At 14.6% G+C, this 24,600-nt stretch overlaps 1 protein-coding gene across 1 annotated transcript; it reads left to right on the top strand.

The window, feature by feature from the left end:
• Positions 1–5,508: 5,508 nt before the first annotated feature.
• LOC125290240 (GTPase LSG1-2-like) lies at positions 5,509–18,756 on the top strand. Its single transcript, XM_048237142.1, is given in 4 exon segments — positions 5,509–5,514; positions 17,929–18,162; positions 18,280–18,479; positions 18,681–18,756. Coding segments are annotated over 4 exon segments (516 nt in total).
• Positions 18,757–24,600: the final 5,844 nt, after the last annotated feature.

Below are 24,600 nucleotides of genomic sequence, written 5' to 3'. Positions count from 1 at the left end.
TTTTATATTGATTTACATGATAAATATAATAATAAAATATCTTCATTATATTATGATGATAATAAAAGAATTATAAAATCAATAGATAAATTATAGTTATAGTATGATATTATATGTAAAAAGATTCACAATATAATATTTCAGGAAAAACAACAATGTATAATTCAAAATTCTTTTATTTTATAGAAACACCAAAAAAAAATTACGGATTGTATAATAGATGTAATGGATATAGAAAATAATAAAAATTTAGTAGATGGAATTTTTTTGCATAATAGCAACTAATATAGATTTAATGAGATCTAATTTAAAATTATCTAATAATTCATATAGAATTAGTTAGGAAGAACTAATAACAATAACAATAGATATAAAAGATAAATTTTCTAATGATATAATTTCATCTGATTCTGATATTTAGATAATAGCTAAATATGGTAATATTACAAAAAAAAGAAAAACTGATGATGATAATAAAATAATATATGAATATTCATATACAAATAATAATGTAATAATAGATACATTAACTTTATATGTAGATAAAATTTTAATAGATTAGGAAAGAATAAATATAATAACAGATGTTCCTGATTCAACTATGTCAGAAATAGTATGTCCAACATCTATTAATATAAATTCTAATTATCAAGAATTATCTTTATTATTAAAAAGATAAATATGGTAATTTAATTAGCAATATTTATAATATAGATATCGAATTACATAGTAATAAAGAAATATTTAATAATGATATAAAAACTGAATATAAAACAACTATTTCAAAATGAATGTATTTTCCATTTGGTATAAAAAGTAATGTCATATGGTTAGGTTACAATTTCAGGAAAAATTAATAACATGTCTTTATCGAAGACTTGTGAGTTTAATATATTACCACACCCAAGTTCTATAGAATCTGTAACTATGAATTATTCAAATAATAATTTTGTAGTAAATACATAGAATGATTTAATGATAACTATAACTTTAAAAAAATAAATTTAATATAGAATTAATATAGATGGAATTATATATTTATTTAAATAATTCATATAATTCACATAAATTTATATATAAAGATAATCAATATACATTAAATTTATTATTAAAAGATATATCAGAAACAATAAAACCATAGTTATATATTATGTTCAATGGATAGAAATATGATATAACAAATTTAATAATAGATTATAAAAATTTAGTTTTATTACCAGGAATACCAACTATAAATTCTTCAATAATTTAGTTAAATAAAACAATATTATCAACAAATATAAATGAAGAAACAGAATTCTTTTTTGATATGAGAGATGATTTTGGTAATTAGATTATGAATGAATTAACATGTGATGGAAAATTAATAGCAACTATATCAAACGGTACTATAAAATTAAATAATAATGGTTTAAGATGGGATAATTTTTTTAATATAAATGGATTCACTGGTATTATTACAGCAGGAACTCCATCAGAAAATATAGAAATAAAATTTGAATTATGTGGTTATACAATAGTATATAGCAATATAATATTTTATAGAAATTTACCTATTTTAGATATAAAAAAGACAAGATTTGCTCCAGTAGATAACTTAATAAATGTTAATGGTAAATTATTATATAGTTTAGTATTTAAAGATACAGATGGTAATGAAATAAAAAACTATAATATTAAGGATTATTATTTTGATTTAAAAATTGATACAGAAAATGTAGTTATAAAGAAAATAAATAATATACAATTCTCTGTTGTATATTGTGAAGTAGGAGACTTCTAGATTAGTTTATTATCTAATGATGAAATATTATTTATAGAAAATATAAAAGTAATAGAAGATAATATTATATCACCTGATTTTTCTAATATTATAACAAGTAAATCTAATGGAATAGCAGGTGAAGAAGAGTAGATAATAGTAAACGTATTATTAAAAAAAAACACATTAGAGATTTATACCTAATAAAGAAATTATATGTGAATTCAATATAATGCCTAATGAAACTATATATAAAAATAAATTTGAATATGTAAAAACAAAAACAGATTCACAAGGTTAGACAAGCTGTATATTATCAAATATTAAATCAGCTGGTAATGTATCATTAAAAATAATATCTGATGAAACAAGTATGGAATATAATGATTATTCATTAAAAATAAATCCAGCTACTTTATCTATAGATAAATTAAAAAATGGTTTAGCATCTAAATTATCTATAACTCCAAGCGTAATTCATTTTAATAATATAGATACAACAGTAGTAGAAATAAAATTCACAGCAAAAGATATGTATTCAAATAAAATATTAAATGAAAATATGACATATAATTTAAATAAAACAACTAATCTTTCAAGTGATAACACATCAGTATTAGATTCTACTACACCAGAAAGTGGAACATTTTTATCTAATAATTCATTAATAATAAAATTAAAACCATAGAGTGTAGTAGGAGATGAAATGTATATTTTAACAATTAATGATAAAGAATTATCATTTAATATATTAGTATATAATAAAATTCCATATGATATAAACAATTCTACTATAACCGTAAATGAAACAAATCTATTAGCTGATAATAATTTATTAAATGTAGATGTAACATTAAAAAATAAAGATAATGTATCAATAACATATACAGAAGATGTAGAATTAGTAATGGTTAATAAATCTTTTGATGTATTAAATAGTTTAGTTAAAGGAAAAACTAATTCATAGGGTGTATTTAATGGAAGTATTAAATTCCATAATATACCAGGTGAATATATTATTGAAGTATTAGTAGGTGGTATAAAAACATCTTTATAGACAACAATAACTATAAATAATAATCCATTAAATATAAATAATTATTTAATTAATGAACAAATAATATATAATATATCTAATAAAATAGAAAAAAATATTATATTTTAGTTATTCGATATTAAAAATATTTATTATATTAATAAAAAATTTAAGTTAATTATATTAGATAATAAAACTAATAGCAATATTAATACATAGTTAGGATTAGAAGAAAATATATATTTAACAACAGATAATAATGGTATAATAAAATTCAAAACATTTTCTAATAATTATTATGATGCAACTATTGTATTAAATGAAGTAACTAATACAGATGAACTTTTTTAGAAACTAAATTAAATTAGAAAACAGAATTTAAAGGTATTATAGATCCAACTAAAACAATAGTAGAATTATATAAAGTATATGAAAAAGAAAACATAGATTCTAAGTTTATAGTTGATAATGAAGAATTAAATTTACATATTTCATGTAACTTAGAAGAAGCAAATTTCTTACATGATTTCAAAGTAAATTTATAGGATAGTAATGGAACAATGTATCATTCAGATAAATTTTATAAAAATATATTTTAAATATTGAAAATAATAATAATAATGTTTAGATATTACCATATAAAGCATTTATGGATTCAAATAATGAAAATTATTATATTGTATTTTCATATGGTTCTTTATATATGGGAAATGATGAATTAAATTTATATATAAAAGATTTATTGAATTTAAAATATTATATTAATTTTACAAATACTTAGATATCATATTTAAATTATAATATAAGAATAAGTTTACATCCTGATGAATATGTAGAAGATGTTGATCAATCTATAAGAACGATAGTATTAGAATTATATAATACATGTTTTAATAAATATACTGGATCTTCAAATTCATAGTTAAATGTAATAGCAAAACCATAGTATTCATTAGATACTGATATGCAAGATGTAATATGTTCTTTTTGATAATCAAGAACATAATTATTTATGTTTAGTAAATATGAAAAATAATAAAACTGATTTATATGTAGAAATATTTATAAATGATGTAAAAATACAACAAAACCAGTATTAAAAATATTTAATCAACAATTAGATTATATAAAATCTAATGCAATTTTTAGGAAAAAAAATATAATAAATTTAAATACTACATATATATCATAGGATAAAGAAATAAATATTTATTTAAAAACTGTAACAAATGATATATATATAAATGAAGAAAAAAAATATCTTTTATTAATAATAAATATGTTAATATAAAAAGATATAGAAGAAAATAATACTAAATTATTAGAAGGAAATTATAAAACAACATATACAATAAATAAAGAGAATATAACATAGACACCAATATCTACTTATCTAATGATTTTATTAAACGATAAAATATTAACATCAAGTCCAAAATTATATATAACTAATGATCTATGTAGAATAGAAATAAAAAATTGTAAAAATTTAAATTTAGAAATAGAAGAACATGTTTTATTATTTAAAGATATAATTTATACAGAAGAATATTGTAAAAGAAGAAACAAATAAATTAGGTAATGGATATGAAAAATGTGTAAATACTGATTTGGTAACATTTGGAACATATATACCAACATAGAAAAAATTCTCTAATTTTAAAAATTGTGTCTTATATACAGAAAAATGTAATAATAATGAAAAATTAGAAAATATATTAATAGAAATGTTTCAAAATCCTTTAACATTAGATTTAGGATTTAATAATGAATTATTATTAGATAGAATAACATGTAGAAATATCGGAAATGTTTTACATGAAAAAGATGTGTAAAAAATAATATGGAAAATCAAGTTAAAACATATCATATATAGACACAAACAGAATTCAAATATCCAAAAAAGAAAAAATTAATAATATGGTATTAATAAAAAAGATAATGAAGTATTAGGATGTAATATAAAAATAGATTACTGTAATTCATAGAATATATATAACTATACAAAACATATAGGATTATTAAATAATTTAACTACAGAAAAATAGAAAGAACTATGTACTTTAGAATTATATGAAGAAATAATAAAATGTGGTACATATGGTGAAATAAAAGCATATGCAATATATAATGCAGATGTAAGAAGTGTTACAGTTTATCCAACAATTAAATATGGATATAATACAGATACTAATGTAATGTATTCTACAGGACAAGGAGGATGTTGGGTAACAAAAGTAACTTGTGATGGTTTATCACCAAATGATAAATTATTAAATTATGATATAAGATTATGGAATCCATATGATGAAACTGATAGTTTAGAAAATTGTAAAGCAGATATAGAAGAATTATATAATAATTTAAAAACATAGTATAATTGTTTACCAACTATAAATGCAATATTTTTAGATACAGGTGAAGAAATTAAATATCCAGAAACTAATTAGACAGAAGTTGTTTATAAATGTGAAGTAGAATCTGATACAGTAATAAAAGGATTTAATCCAAATTTAGTATATAAATTACCTCTAGTATATACAGTACCTTATTTTGGTTTTTAGATTATTTATTTTATCTTCATCCGTAAATCCAAAATATGGTAATTCATTAGTAATACAAATTGAATTTTTATATTATCCAGTAAAAAAAACACATGCAATATTCATAAGACATAGTTATTATGGAGTAATTAAAGTAAACCCAGATCATGTCGGTATAGATGATATAAAAATTGATACTGATTATATAAGAGAAGGTGTTGCTGTTTATTATAATAAAAGAGAAATAATATATAAAACAGGAGAAAAAATATTATGAACTGAGGATTAGAAATTTACTATTTTATTACCATCATATTCATTTTAGTCTGATATAACAGGTTTATGTGGACCTATATAGAGATTAAGAATGCCTGGTGGAATATTAAAATTACCAAAAAATACATGGATCTAAATTATATAATATATACAGTGATAATGTTTAGAAAAAAAGTAAATAACGATACTTCAACTATGGTTGTAAAAAAATATGCTATTGAAGATAATAGTTGTAAAATATGAAATTATTTAGAATATAGATATCTTATACATTAGATTGATAGTACTTGTCTAGATAGTTCTACTATTCCATATATTCCAAAAGCTTTAATAGAAGATAAAGAATTTGAAGAAGAATGTGTAATATAGAATTCAGTAATATTAGAAAGTTTATAGTAGTATTGTAAATATTTAGTAGGAAATAATATAAATTAGATTAAAAGATGTTAGAATATTTTATGTTATAATCCAAATTTTGAAATTATTGGAAGATGGATAGGATTCAATTATTCCTTTAATACTCATATTGGTGATTTATTATTTTTAAATATGAATATGCCAATGGAATTTATAAAAATGACAGAAGATATTAACTGGTTATTAAAAGAATCAATATGTACTTATAGTATATCATCATGTCCATTACATCCAGAATATGAAGGATTATGGCCAGATATTTATGGTCAAGATAGATTAGCTGGTGATATATATCCAGAAGTATGTTTAAATAGAGCTAAATTATTACATAAATGATGCGGTGCAGATTAGAATACTCCAGCTATAGTAAAACATAGACCAACAAAAAAAAAAGAACAATAGTTTATCCATCTAAAGAAAATACAACAGGTGATTAGATGAGTGATATGAAAATATATGTGTATAATACGTATTAATAGATGTTATGCAATGCCAGAATTAAATAATAAAAAATTCTATCATGATGAAGTTGGTGAAATTGTATTAAATGCAAATATATTCCCATTTGTATGTTAGGGAAGAGCAGAATATTATTATAAATAGATATGTAAAAATGATAAATTATTAAATAGATTATATAATAACTATTTAAATGATAATGAAGTAGATATAGACGGAATAGAAATAACAGAACCTGAAGATGAAATAATGAATTTATTATCAGTATCTTCAATACATTATCCAACATTTATTTCTAGAACATATATAGGAACACCAATTAATATGACAAATACAGATACAACTACAAATAATTAAAATTATATAATATTATAATTTATACATATATGTAAATATTGTAAATAATATTATGTAAATATTGTAAATAAATTGTAAATAAAATTAGAAAAGAAACAGAAGCAGACAACAATAAATAAAAAAGCAAATAAAAAAATTCGGTTTTAAATTTTATAAGTGACTATGTGCAAAAAAATATTTTTTCGGTTTTAATGTTTTATAAAAATGAGACGAGATTTTAAATAATTTAATTATTCTTTTCTAAAATAATATTTTTTATATAAAAATTTAAAATAAAATTATTAATATATTATAACACAAATATTTAATATTTTATTATTTTTATATCTATATATAAATTATTTAATTATTGAAATATATCTATTATCATTATATTATATATATCGTATATAATTATATTAATTTATTTAAAAAAAAAAAAATAATTATATACATTTTTTTTATAATAAGTATTTATAAATTAATATAATAATATAGAATAGATATACTATACTATATTATAAGTATAATAGATATATTTCAATAATTAAATAATTTATATATAGATATAAAAATAATAAAATATTAAATATTTGTGTTATAATATTTAATATTTATCTATATGAGTAGTGATAATGTAAAAAAAAATATTAGAATTATGTAAAATTATTGGATCTGAATTTAAAAATACATTAAATAAAAAAAAAAGAATTGATATATGTTATTAGAGTTTTAGGATTTTATGTTGATAAAGATGAAATTGAGAATACTATTAAAAATATAATGATAATATTCCATATGATGAAGTTAAAAATATTATAAATCAATTTAATAAAAAGATAACAAAAGAATCCTTATATAATGCAATGGATATCTTTGATAAAGAAAGAAATAAAAAAATTAATTTACAAGAATTTAAAACAATGTTATCTATGTGTGGAGAGGGTATGAGTACTTCAGAAATCAATAAACTAATTCAAAATAGTCAAATAAATCCTGAAACTGAAGAATTTAATTATGAAGAATTTGTTAATAAAATTTATAAATAAAATAAAATAATAAAATTTAAAATTTAAAAAAAAAATCAAATTCATCTATATGATACTTCTATGATTTCCATTTATCATCTTTTATTTTTTTAACATAGTAACACCATCACATTTTTTTACTCTATAATTCTTTTACTATTTCTTATATATAAATTATATATGAAATTTAATGTATAATTTTTTATCTATATATAATTATTATCAATAAAAACTATTTTATTATCTATTATTTTAATATTTTTAAAAATACCATAATCTATATATTCTTTAATCTAATTAATGTTGTTATCATTGTATTGGAACTCTACCTAATAATATTGTTTATTAAAATTTATAATTTTTCAAATATTAAATATTTCATCTAAATTATTTTTAATATTCTAGTCTTCATCTAATTTTATTAATATATTTTTTTTATTTTTTTCAAAATCACTTATTTGATATCCTATTATTAGTTCTATATATAAAAATATTTTTTTATATAATTCTTCTGAATAATTTTTTTATTTTTTTCTAATTTTAATTTTAAAATATTATAATCTATATATTTAAATAATAAGATATTAATTATAATCTAATTTGTATTTAATATATAATAAAACTATATATAATTATAAAAATCATTAACCTAAAATAAATAATATTCTAAACTTAATAATAAATATTCTTCTGCTTTATATAATAAATCCATTCTATCTTTTATTATTTTAGTAGTCAGTCCTTGTTTTAATAATAATTTAAAATAATTAAAACAATATATACTATACTAAAATTTATAATTATATTCTTCTATACATACAAGTATATGAATTATAAAATTTCTATAAAATATTTTCATCTTTTATTTTTTTATAATAAATATCAAAACAAGCATTTATATATACACAATAACATGAAGACATCTAATTGGATTTAAAATATCATATTAACTATAAATCTGGTATAAATATATTCTAAATTTTTAAAGATATTATAGTATAATAATAAATATTTGATAATATTATATCTAATTCTATTTTATATATTTCTATTATTTTATTCTAATTTGTAATTATTTTAAATATTTCTAAAAGTAAATTTCATAATTTTTTCTTTATATAAAAAATTTTTTATATTAAAAGAATAGTAAATATTTCTGATATAATACTATATTTTGGCATTGAATTTAAAAAATCTATATTTAATGTAGTTAATGAAGATAATTTAAGTATCATTTCATTTTTTACTATATCTAAATTATAATACTATATTCTAGTATCTAATAGATGAAATAAATATGGTAAATATAAATTTATATCTAATTCATTCTATATTATATTTTTTATATATGTTTTATTATTTTTCTATATAGCTTTATCAAGTTTTTTATATATTTTTATTATTGATGATTCTTCCATAATTAATTTTAAAATTTAAGTTTGTGTTAATGTTAATAATAAAAAATTAAATATTTAAATTATTTCTTTTTTTAAGTTTATATATTATTATTCATTGAATAATAATTAGAATAATTAATATTATAAATGTTACTATAATATAGATTTCATTATAATAATTGTTATATTTTTTCTTGTGTTTATTCTAAGATGTTTTTATATTCTTTTTATTCTAAAAGTTTATATTTTTCTTTTTAATATTATCCTAATCTAAATTAATATTTTGATTTATATTCGATTTTATCTCATTAATTATATTTTGATTTATATCAGGTTTTTCTATATCTATAATAGTTTCGCTTATAGATAATTCTGAATAATTATATTCTATTTCTATATCATTATCATCTTTAATAGAATCTAATTTATTATTTGAAATTAATATATCATCTGTTTTTAATTTTTTAAATTTATTTTCAAAATTTAATTCTATTGTAGCTTTTTCAAAAATATTATTAATTTTTAAAATACAATTTTTATATTTATTCATTTCTGTTATATATATTTCATAAGTTATAATATTTTTAAATTTATTTTTTATTGTTCCATTTTCAAAACAAATATCTATTTGATTTTTTAATTTTCTATGATATTTAATTAATTCTTTAAATATAATAAAAAATTCTTTTATTTTACATAATATTTGATAAAATAAATTAATAGATGATAAAGGATCATCGAATAATTTATTTATTTTTATTTCTAAATTTTCATCTGATTTTATATTTATTTCATTATTTATTATATAATATCAATTAATATAAATATCAAAATATCTTTTTATTAATTTATTTAAATTAAATGAATAAGATATATTTCTATCTTTAATTAAATTTATAATATCTTCCATATTGTTAATTTTTTATTTTTCATTATTTTTCATTATTTTTAATAATATAACATCTTCTTTTTTATACAATTTATAATATCCAATATACTCTATGATTTTATTAGTTAATTTAGTTATTTTATTAAAATCATCTAAAAAATTATTCATTTTTTCATTATAAATATCTATATTATCTATATTAGAATATATAATAAATATTGTTCTATTTTTATTTGTAAAAAAATTTGTTATATCTATTAATTCATTGATATTTTTTAATAAAATTTGACTTATTTTTTCATTTTGATTCAAAAAAATATCATTTACTATACAATACATAATTTTAAAAAATAATTTTATAGGAGAATTATAATCTTTAAAAAGTTTAGGTAATAAATTTATAACTTTTTCATTATTATTTATAATTTTTATTGTCTAAATTATTATAAATTTTATTTCAACATATTCTTTGATATATAATTCAATATTATTATTTTTATCAAAATAAATATTGTCATTTTCAATTGTAAAATATAAAATACACATAATTAACAAAAAATATTTTTTACAAATTGATACCATATTTTATGTTTATTTTTTAATTTTTTAATAAAATCTAAAATAAAAAAATTAATTTATAAAATATATATTAGAATAAATTAATTAATTTTTTTAATATATATTCCGTTTTAAAATTTAATATTTTTATAAAAAATTTAATATAAATTTATAAAAAATATTTGTTAATTTTTATAATGCAAGAAAAGGAAAATAATATTAATAATAAAATAATTGAAATAGAAAATGAAATAATTAATAGTTATATAAATAGTAGTGATTTAGAATTAATTATACCAAGTTATAATAAAAGATTATTAAGTTCTGAGAATATAATAAATAGAGATAAAAAACTAACAAATTTAAATTTTGAAGAATTATTAGATATTAAAAACTCTATATTTAAAAATATATATGAAAAGATATTTAATAAATAATTTTTTATTTTAATTAATTATATGTATTATTATATTATTATATATTTTATCTATCATTTTGAATAGTAGAGGAATCATTATTTATTTCTTGTAATGGAATTAAAGTATTGTCTTCTACGATTCCACTATCATCCTTATAAAAAATTCCATGAATAAAATCATTATATAAATAAAACTTATCTAATTCTATAAATAATAATTTTGTTAAAATAGTAATTGAAATAAGAAAAAAAAATGATATAGTTAAGTATATAATTATTTTTCAATCATTAATAAAATTCATAAATAAAAATAATTTATGTAATTCTTACATTTCCGTATATATAAAATATTTATTATTTTATTCTAAATATTATTATATATAATTTATAATCTTAAAATAATAAATATTTTTTATTTTTTATATAAATATCATATTATAAAAATATTTTTATGAATTCAATACAAAGAATATTTAGACAAAAACAAGAAGAAATAAATGACTTGTCACAGTATGAAAAATTATTTTTATATCCAATAACTACATTCTGTAATTCTTTAATATCTATATATGGTCCAAAAGGTTCATATAAATTAATTAAAACACACTTAAATAAAATAGTATTATGTAATGATTCATATAGTATAATAAATTCATTAAGAGTATATAATTCTATTTCTAAATTATTAGAATACCAATGTAAACAATTAAAAGAACAAATAGGAGATGGTACTACACATTTATGTATTACAATATATTTATTTTTTTCTACATCTATAGATTATATAAAAAATGGTTTAAATAAAATTTCTATTATAAAAGGATACAAATTATTTTTTAAATATTTCTGAAAATTATCAAATACTTATGAAAAAACAAAATATAATATAAAAAATATGCAAAAAATAGATAATATACAAAAATTTTTATATCCTATTCTTAAAACAAAAGAAAAAGATAGTTTTTTATTATCATAGTTAATATCAAAAGCTATAATTCAAACAATACCTCAAAATATATAGGAATTTAATTCAGATTCAATTTAGATAGTAAAAGTTAAAGAAAATAATAATTCAGAACTAATAAAAGGATTATTATTAGAAAAATAGTTTATAGATAAAAGTTTTAAGTTTTTAAAAGATGTTAAATTAGTTATATATTCATGTAATATAGATTCTGATAGTTCTGAAACAAAAGCAAATCCTATTTTAACAAATAAAGAAGAATTAAAAAATTATAGTTTATCAGAATAGAATTTATTAAATGAAAAATTAACGAATTTAAAAAAATTAGGTGTTAATTTAATAGTTATAGCAGGAGATTTTTCTTCACTTTCATAGCAATATATGAAATTTTTAAATATACAAGGATTTGTTTTAAATTCAAAATTTATGATAAGAAGATTAGCTAAACTTACAAATACAACTATAATGCCTGTTTTTAGAACAGATATAAAATCAAATGAAATAGGAGTATGTTCATATGCAAAGGTTAAAAGATATAATAGTGGAGATACTTATACTTAGTTTGTTTTAGATTCTAATAAAACATCGTATTGTACATTAGTATTAAAAAATATTTTATATAAAAAAATCGATATATTAGAAGCTGTTACATGTACAGCTATTAGTTCATATAAATCTCTTATTAAATATAATGAATTAGTTAAAGGAAAGGGAATATATGAATTAGAATTAGGAAAAATGATAATAGATGAAATAAAAAAAGTAAAAGAAGATGATGTAGAAAAAAGTATATGCATTGATATAGCTAATAAAATGAGTGAATATAGTAGAATATTAGGAAAAGATGATAATGATATTATGGATTTATATATTGTAAAATATAAATCATTTTAGTTAGTTTAGAGTTTTATAGAAACTATTTTAGAAACAGATAATATTATATTTAGTAAAGAAAGTGGTGGACCAAATATTAATTAGAAAAGAGGATTTAATTGAGATGATGATAATCCTAACTTTTAATTTGTTTTTTCGATATTATTATTTATTTAATTATAAAATATATTTACATCTTCTATTTTTTTATATATTGTTTTTATATTATTTATAATTTCATGTATATTTGATTCTGATATATCTATTTTTTTCATTTCTATATTTTTTTGTATATATTTAAATAACTATACTGTATCTTCTAAAATTTTATATAAGAAAGGTTCATTTGATTTATCTTTTTGTATATATTTATTTGTCATTATTTCCAATATTTTTGTATATAAATTTAAAAAATCCCTTCTTTTAGATTCTAATATTCTCCTTTTCTTTTTTATATTCTCCATTTTATAAAAATATAAAAATTACTAATAATTAATAAAATTTAAATTAAAAATATTTATTAATAAGAATCACTATCTAGTTTAATAATTGAAAATAATAAGTAAAGATAATCTTTTATATTTTTTCTATTTAAATTATTAACAAATGTTTTTAATTTTATAGAAATTTTAATCTAATTTTCATATTTCATATTATAATAATATATTTCTAATAAATTAATTAGATTATTATAAATTTCTTTTTTTCATTTTTTTAATAATTCTAGTAGATATAAATATTTTTTATTCTACAATGTTCCTTCCATTAATTGTTTAATTTCTTTTTTGTTTTTTAAAAAATAATATATATTTGTTGTAATATAATGTTTAATTAAAATACTATATCCTAAAATAAAAACGATTAAAATAATAGATGGTAATTCTGAATTTATAATAATTTGATATATTTTTTCATACATTTTTATTGATTTAAATAATGAAAAATTATTATTATTTTGCTTAGATAATGGATCGATATATTCTATAGCTAATAATATTATAGGATTATATATTTCTTTAATAAAATATTTAGTTTCTAATTCTTTTAAATAATTTTTGTTTTTATAAACATATAATAAATCATCATAACATATATTAGAATAAATTAATTCTTTCGGTATCTAATTTAAAAATTTATTAATAAATATTATATAATTATTTATAATATTATCTAAATTAGATATTTTTTGTTTATTTTTATTAATATTTTTTATATTAATATATATATATTTTTTTATAATTTAACATAATAGAAACTGAATCTAATCTATTTTTCATTAAATTTTTTATATAATAATTTTCATTTGATAATTTAGTAATAATAAATTTTACTATTGAATATTGATTCTTCTTTTTCTATAAAATAATTTTTATTACTTCTTTATTTTTATTTTTCATTTTTCTTAAAATTAATTTTCATTTTAAAAACAAATTAAATTTAGTTAAGAAAACATATATTCTATATTATATTGTTTACATATTTATTTATAATATTTTTTTTACTTATATCATACTCTAATATATCTATTTTCAGTATTTTTATTAAATCAATTATAAATGGATATAATAACATATCTTCTATTAATCACTCTCTTATATTGTATTTTACAATAATTCTAAAATTTTCAGGTATATATTTTCTTTGCAGTATATCTATTAAATATAATTTATATTTCATAAATAAAGTATAGTAGAAATTTTTAACTAATATATCGCAAAATAATATAAATATTTTATTCTATTTTATATTATCATCTAATATATAACTATGTATTTTATTATATATTAATAAATTTTTTTCTTTATTTAATATAATAGATATTTCTTTTAATGAAGTAATCTAAATAATAAAAACATCATTCTAAATTAAATTAAAAATTCAAATTAATAATCTATTTTTTAATCCATTATTTTTAGTTAAAAAATAAATTTTATTAAATTGATTATTAATAAGTTCTTTTCTACATAATCAACTATATCATTCTTTTTTTAAATAATAATATTCTATTTTTTCATCTATTGTTTTAGAATCTAAATATTGAATAAAATGAGTAAAATATTTTATCTATATATCTATTAGATTATTTTTTTTAATTAATAATTTTTCATATTTCTACCATATTTCTATTTTATCTACATTAAATATTTTCATATATATATTAAATTTTCTATATTTCATTTTCTATATTTCTTTTGATTGAAATTTCATACAATAATCAAAAATTTCTTTATATTTTTCTAAATTCTTCAATTTATTAGTAAATATTTTAGAAAAATAAAATATAGTATTGTAAAATATTAAATAATTTTCTCATTCTAATGAAAATGATTTAATACCCAAAATATAAGCTAGATATATATCTATATCTATATTAATATTTTTTAATAAAATTAAAATTTGAAATATATTTTCATATGCTATTGGTATCTTATTATTCCATAATAAAATTATTATTTCTATTATTTCTGTTTTTATAAAGATTATTTCTTCTTCTGTATATTTTAATGAAATATATTTCATAATTTTTAATATTGAAATTAATATATATTCTTTTATATTTAAAATTGATGTTTTTTCAATTAATAATTTTATAGATGGAAATATTTTTTCTTTAAAATATTTCAATTTACATTTTTTATATATTACATCTAATTCTATAATAAAAGATGATTTTATATTCATATTTTCAGTTCTATTTAAAAACTATAATATAAATTCCATTTCTTCACTGTCTTTAAATATTTCCAAATATAATATACATGTTTTTATTAGAATTTGTCATGCTATTAAAGATACGTATTTTTTATTTTTTTCAATTTTTTTGATAAATTTTGATAATAAAAACTATTTTATTCAATTAATAGGACAAAATGAAAATAAATCAAATATTGAATTTTGTAAAATATTTAATATTTTATCTATACGTTTTATTTTAAGAATTTTTAAATATATCTTAAAATATTTTATCTATATTTTATCTTTTAATATTTTCTTATTTTCTTCATTTATTTCTAAATAAAACTAATTATATATTGATTTAACTATTATTATAAACATCTCCATAGGTTCTTGTATAACCTAATAAATATTATTATCTATAATATTTTCATAAAACTAGGCTACCTTTTCAGATAATATATAAAAATTCATTTCACTTTTAATTTCTAATTTTTTTATTATAGATTTAAAATAATCATTTTCTAAAATATTTATTATCTATTTAATATTATTCATATTATTTTCCATTGATACATTTGTTATTTTATTATTATCATTATCATTATATTCAGTCATATACATATATTAATTTTTGTGTTAGTTAATAATGTTAAATTTATGAAGTATTTCTGTTCCAGTATATAAACAATATTTATTAAAAAGATCATGAATTGAAATATGTAATATTTTAGTTAATAAATATAATTTTGATATTAGAATGAATTTAAATAATAATTGTGTAGAAATATTATATGAAAATAATTTAATATGTATGAGAGACAAAGTAACATTATTTTTTAATATTATTTTATTAAAATTTAATATAAAAGATGCATTATTTGTTTTTGAAATAGAATCTGCTAAATTAGAAATATTTAATATAAAAGATATTAGATAGACAATAAAAAAAGGAAATATAAATATATTAAATAGAGCAATAGGTAGAATAATTGGTACAAATGGTAAAACAAAAAAAATAATAGAAACCAATACTAATACAAAAATATTAGTATAGGATAAAGTAATACATATTTTAGGAGGGAAGAAAATGTCAGAGTAGCAAAAATATCTATATGTAAATTAATATAGGGAACACCATAGTCAAAGATACATAACTAGATCGTTCAAATAGGACATAAATTAAAATAGATATAAATTATTTTTTAATTATTACTCTATTTTCATCATTTAAAATAATTTTTAATTCTTTATCTTCTATTGTTTTATGTAATAAAATTCCTAAGATACTAAATCCTAATATAATTAAAATTATTTTTATAGAAAAAGTTAAATAAAAAAAATTTTTCAATATTTTTATTAAATACTATTCGCATGTTATTATATTATTATATGTTAACAATAGCTAACATCTTAATGTAGCTTTCTACCTTCAATCTGTAAAATTATCTCATGAACAGCATTTATTTGTATTTTCTAATAATGTTAAAAATTTTAATCCTTCTTTTCTCTATAATATATTATTTATTATTTCTATTTTTTCAAAATCATTCCATATGTTTTTATATAATTTAATAGTTCAAATTAAATAAAATATTAAATAAAATAAATATATAAGCTATATAAAATTAAAAATTCACAATATTATTTTATTTTTTATAAAACAACTTAATATTATAGAAATATTTGAAATATATAAAATGCTTCATATTACAATTACATGTTTTAATTTAATAGTTAAAAAATAAAATATATATTCAATTCACAAATACTATAAAACTCATAATATATAATATAATGTTAAAGTTAAATATATTATTAATAAAATTATTATTAATGTTTTTCTATTTTTCATTATTTAATATAAAATTTTATTTAATTATTTACTTAAATTAAATATTTTTTATTTTTTCATAAAATTAATTATACTTTGATAATTAAATAAAATTTTATATTAAATAATGAAAAATAGATTTCAGATTTGTTTTTTTATGATATTTATATATTAATTTTATAATTTTTATAATTTTATTTAATGAAGAGAAAAAAGCATAAATCTATATTGGAAAATAGTTATATAAAGAAAAAAAATAATTATAAAAAAGATAATAAAAATTATAAATCAATTATTAGATAGAATAATATATCAGAAATAATAGAAAAATATAATTTATAGAAATATAAAGATTATAATGAATATAATAAATCTAGTATATTTTTAAAACCTATATATAAAAGTAAAGATTTAGAAGAAATGAAAAAATAGGAAATAGGAAATTTTTATGCATGAAGATAGTATATAAGTGAACTTGAAAAAAATAATTCATTATTTATACCATATGAAAAAAATTTAAATGTATGGAAATAGTTATGATATGTTATAGATTATTGTAATATTTTAATTGAAGTTGTTGATTCTAGAAATCCTTTATTTTATATTAATTCTGAATTATGCTAGATATTGAAAAAAATGAACAAAAGACATATTATATTATTAAATAAAATAGATTTATTATCATATAAATATAAAAAAATATGATAGAATTGATTTAATAACAATAATATAGAATTTATATTTTTTTCATCGTTAGATAATTTTGATTCTAATAATTTTATACAATAGTTTTAGATAAATAAAAATGAAAAGATAATAATAGGTACTATAGGATATCCTAATGTTGGAAAAAGTTCTTTTATTAATAAAATATTTAATAAAAAAAGAGTAGGAGTTTCATCTACAGCTGGTAAAACAAAAATAATGTAGACATTAATATATGATGAAAATATTACAATAGTAGATTGTCCAGGAATAGTAATTCCTAATTTAAAAAATATAGAAAATTTATAGTATGAATATATGTTAATTAATGGGATATTAAATATTGATATATAGAAAGAATTAGAAAAAGGTGTAATAATAATTTATAATTTATTTAATAAAAATTTTATAAGTAAATTTTATAAATTAGAATATTGTGATAATTTTGATAAATTTATTTTAAGTTTAGGAAGAAAGAAAAAATATTATTTATCTTATTAGAATATAGATAAAAATAAAATATATAAATTTCTATTAAAAGAATATATACATGGTAAATTATTATATTGTTTTACTCCATCTTAAAATTAATATTAAATAATAATTTTAATTATATTTTTTAAATACTTAATTATCAGTTTCATTCTTTACTTCATCTATATTTACTTCATTATTATTTTTTAATTTTTCTTCATTATTATTTTCTTCATTTTCATCAACAGTATTTACATTTAATTCTTTCTTTCTATCAGTTTCATTCTTTACTTCATCTATATTTACTTCATTATTATTTTCTTCATTTTCATCAACAGTATTTACATTTAATTCTTTCTTTCTATCAGTTTCATTCTTTACTTCATCTATATTTACTTCATTATTATTTTTTAATTTTTCTTCATTATTATTTTCTTCATTTTTATCAACACTATTTACATTTAATTCTTTCTATCTATCAGTTTCATTCTTTATTTCATCTATATTTACTTCATTATTATTTTTTAATTTTTCTTCATTATTATTTTCTTCATTTTTATCAACACTATTTACATTTAATTCTTTCTATCTATCAGTTTCATTCTTTACTTCATCTATATTTACTTCATTATTATTTTTTAATTTTTCTTCATTATTATTTATCTCTTCAAAATTTATTTCATCATCATCATCTTTATCTGTTTCTTCCTCAGATATTTCTTCTACTGTTTTAGATAAATTTATTTTACATTCAATAATATGAAAATTCAAATTATGTTTTTCAAAAATTTTAAATGATTTAATTAATATATCAGATATTTCACAATTTATATTAAAATATAATAAATAAAAAATTATATAAAACATTAATTTAAATATTCCATGAATAATTAAATATTTTATTTAATATAAAATATAATATTTTAATAAATTTATTTTTTTTCTTTTTTGATAAAATAATTAAAATAATCATAAAAAATATAAGATATGATAATAAACAAAGAAATATAAATATAAGAAATTTATTATAATCTATTCTCTATTGATTAACATGTTTTATTTCTTGATATTTATTTATTTTAATTATTTTATTATTATCTCATATTATCTCATTTTCAAAATTAATAATTTTATTTTTTATTATACATTCATTTTTTCTTTTCTTCTTTTTATAAAATAATTTAAGATATATATAGTATATTTTTTTATTTAATATTATTTTTATTTCTATATATGGAAATGTTTTTATTAAATTTATTTTATCTTTTAATAATTTATAAAATTCACTATTATAATATATTAATTTTTGTAATAAAATTAAATCATATATACATATGATTTTATATTCACAAATATTAATATTAGATTGAAGATAATTTTTTAATTTTTTTAATAATATTTTTTTATTTGATATTGTATTATGTTTTACTATAGTACCATATCAATTTTTATTAATTATAATATAATCTAATTTATATTTAATATATAAATTATATAATGTATGATCAATTAATATATAATGATTTTTAAATGGTTCATATATTTTCTAACTATATAAAATATAATTATTTTCTTTTATAATATTATAATGAAATTTATTTGATGATGTATATTTTAAAAGTATTATAATTATAATTATTGTAAAAATCATTTTATGTTTTTTAAAATATATTTTGTGTTTATTTTTATATGAAAAAAAATGAATGAGAAATATATATATTTAAAAATAATATAAATTATAGCGAAATTATCAAAAAGTTAAATAAAAAATTAAAAATTAAAATTAAATAGTTATTTTTTATAATAGAATAGTTAAATAAATATATAGTGAATGGAAATAACTTTATATTATTTAATAAAGAGAATTATATATATAAATTTATTAATTAGTTTATTAAGATATTAAAATATAATATTCCAAATTTAATAAATGAATATATCAATAATTTAATAATTATTTTATTAAAAAATTATAAAATAAATATAGAATATATTTTAATTCTATTTGAAGAATCTATAGATAATAAATTAATAATGAATATTATAATAAAAAATGAATATATATTTCACTTTTATATAAAATAGTTTATTAATGAAATATTATATATAAAAAATAAAAATTTAAACCAGATATTATTAAATTTATTATTTATTTCTGATATTACATTTAGTTTTATTTTAAGATATATTATAAAAAATTTAAAAAATAATAAAACTAATTTATTTTTTATTAAATTAATATTAGAATATATCAAAAAATCTAATATTAATAATAAGTTAAACCAAATAAAAATAAAAAATATATTTTAGTTATTAATAAATTATATTAACTGTTAGAATTCAAAAATTATTTTTTTAGAAAATTTTGAAATATTATTAATAAAATATAATAAGGAATTTTTAAAAAATATTAATAAAATATATAATATATTGTTTTCAATAAAAATATTAATAAATTTAAATATTTTATAAATAATATATTAAAAATATTTATTAATAATGAATAGTATATTATATGATCTTTTATTAAAACTATATTTTTATATAAATATAAAAATAATAGTTTAAAATAGATAATAAGAAATAATCTTCTTTTGTATATTAATTTATTTATTATTTAGAAAAAATAGAATATAAAATTTTTAATAGATAGATTTTTTATTATGTATTTTAATAAAAATGAAAATATATATTTTTATTCTATTTTATTCGAATTAAATATAAATTGAATATATTTTTTTATATTAATATAGAAATATTTATTAGATAATAAATTAATAAAATATGATAAAATATATAATGAAGATAATTTTATATAGTTTTTAATAAATAATAAAAATAATAAAATAGAAAATCAATATATGTATATATTTCTTTTTTTTATTTTATTTATATTACTCTTATGATATAGATTATAATTTTTATAAAATTATATTATATTATATTAGGTAAAATATCTAATACAGATGATATTATAAATATAATTAAAAAAGAAAATGATATTAATATTATTAGATATATTTTATATTAGAATAACAATATAATTTCAAATAGTAAAATAAAATATTTTATATGTTAGAAATTATATTATATACATTCTTTATCTGATATAGATATTAAGAATAATTTTTCTAATTATTTTAAAATAATTAAATTAATATATAAATCAATGTGTATAGGAATAATTCAAGATAATCAAAATATAAATATTTTTTTAAATAAAATTACAATGTTATATAAGATTTATTATCAAAATAATAAATATTTTCAAATAAATATATATAAAATAATATTAAAATTATTTAAAAAAAATTTTATAAATAATAAAAAAATATTTATTTTTTTAATACAGGATTTAAATTTAAATTATAATATGAATATAAATTTATTATTAGAAAAAATAGATATTAAATTATTTATGTTATTTTTTCCTTTTATAAATAAAAATAAAATATATAATAAAATAATTCAAAATTTAAATATAAAAGAAAATGAATCTTTATTTTATTTTTTCATATACTTTATGTTATTTAAAAAATAAAATAAAAAATAATGATTTGGAATAGATTATTATTAATTATTTAGATATAATATGTAAAACTAATTTATATACTATATATTTTTTACTTAATGAAATAGATAAAAAATATAACATGTATAATATAGATAATCAAATTAAAAAATATATATTAGAAATATTTTTTAAAATATTTAAATAGTAGTATAAAAAAATATTAAATAATACATATTAGAAAGATATAATATATTCTTATCCAAAATATTTATATTTTATTATAGAAAATAATTAATTTTTATTTATTATTATTATTATAATGTATTTGTGTTATTATTATCTGAAGATTCATTACTATTTTCTATTATTATATTCTAGTTTGTATTAGTATTATTTTCATTCTATTCGTTAAAAATTCAATAAAAGAAAGCTGGCGTCTATAATAAATCTCTACCATAATTAGGAAATTTTCTTCTATAACCAAATTTTAAATAATGATACATACTACCTATAAATAAACTTATTAAATTCTATTTAAGATTATTATGTATAAATAAATTAATTAATAAATAAATATAAGGTAATCATGTAGCTCTTATTATAATTATATAAAAAATATTAATATATCTATCATAATTTTCTTTTGTTCATATATAAATTATAATATGAAAAAAAATATTTGTTAATACAGGTATAGAATATATAGTACCTAATATAATTGTAAATATTCAACAGATAAATATCATATATACATAATCTGCTTTTTTATTATAGTATGTATATATTTCTAATGATTTACTATATTCTAAAAAATTTATTAAATAAAATATAATAGATATATCTATTTTAGATTCTAATATAAAAAATGACGTTATTAATCTTCAAATTTGACATTTATTAAATACTAATAAATAATTATAATATAATTGTATTATTGATAATTTTTTAATATATACAAGAAAATTAAATAATATATAAAATAATAATAATATTTTTGTTATTGGTGGTACATCCTATAATATATACTATGATAATATTGAGTTCATGAATTTTTATTATAAATTGTGTTAAATAATTAATAAACATTAAGAATTAATATATATAAATAATATATAAATTATTATATTATTTATTAATTCAAAATATTTATTAGTAAATATATATCTGTATCATTATACTAATATAAATAGTATAAATAAATAAATTTTTAAATATTAATTAACTATATAGATATATTATCAATTTCTACAAATTTCATCTTCATTTTTTTATTCATCTTTTTTTAATTTATTCTATTGAATAAATTTTTATTGTTAAGATATCAAATATATATAACAATGCTTATCTATATTAATTGATATATTCTATAATACTAATATATCTTAAATATAACTTTATAATTGAAAATACAAATATTATTGTTAATTAATAGAATAATAAATATAGATATAAATTTATTGTTACTACATATCTATAATTATTTTATATTAGATTTTATACTATTATACTATATAATCTAAAAATAGTTGAAAAGTAGAAATTTAAATTTAAGAAAAAATATATTTTAATTAAGATTCTATAACAAATATATTTATAATAATATTGATTATAATAAATAGAATTATTTTTCTAATCTCAATCTATTTTTATTAATAATTTTATTTTCAATATTTTTATTATTATATTTACTTACTATTATCTCTTTTAATTTTATTTATATATAATAATAAATTAAATAAATCAGTTGATTTATATATAATTTTTTTATTAATAGTATTTTATTTTTCTTTATTTTTTATTATTAAAGAAATTATATTAATATTTTTATTTCTTTATACTATTTATTTTTTAAATCTAATTTAAAAATAAATTTTATTAATATTATATTTATTTTATCTATATTAATTTTTACTAAATTTAATAAATTATTTAAATCATCTAAATTTTTTATTTATTCATAATTTTTATATATACTTCTTTTATATAATATCCAATAAGATTATAAAATTTTCATAATTTAATTTTTTTAGATTTAATTTTTTATATAAAAAACTATTGTTTTTTTATTCAATAATATCAATAGAATTAAATATTAATAATCAGGAGAAACAAAATCTTTTAAAAGATATTTATATATTTTTTATACTTTCTGTTAAAGAATTATAATAAATTTATTGTTTTAATATTTTTGTTAGCTTTTATTTCTTTTATTATTATTTTTAATTTATTATATTATCCAAAATACAATATAATATTATTTATTAATATATTTTTTACATTATATTCTATTAAAAAATGTATATTTATTAATTCTTCATATATTTTTATAATAATTTTTTAATAAACTTTTATTACTTTTTTATAATATCTAGAATTATATTATTTATATAATAAAAATTATAATAATCTTCTATATATTTATATAATATTTGTCATATTAT

This window comes from Alosa alosa, unplaced genomic scaffold (genome assembly GCF_017589495.1).
Source record: "Alosa alosa isolate M-15738 ecotype Scorff River unplaced genomic scaffold, AALO_Geno_1.1 AALO_1.0_unplaced_3, whole genome shotgun sequence".
Taxonomy (NCBI): Eukaryota; Metazoa; Chordata; class Actinopteri; order Clupeiformes; family Clupeidae; genus Alosa; species Alosa alosa.
This window is presented reverse-complemented; position numbering and strand designations above follow the sequence as displayed.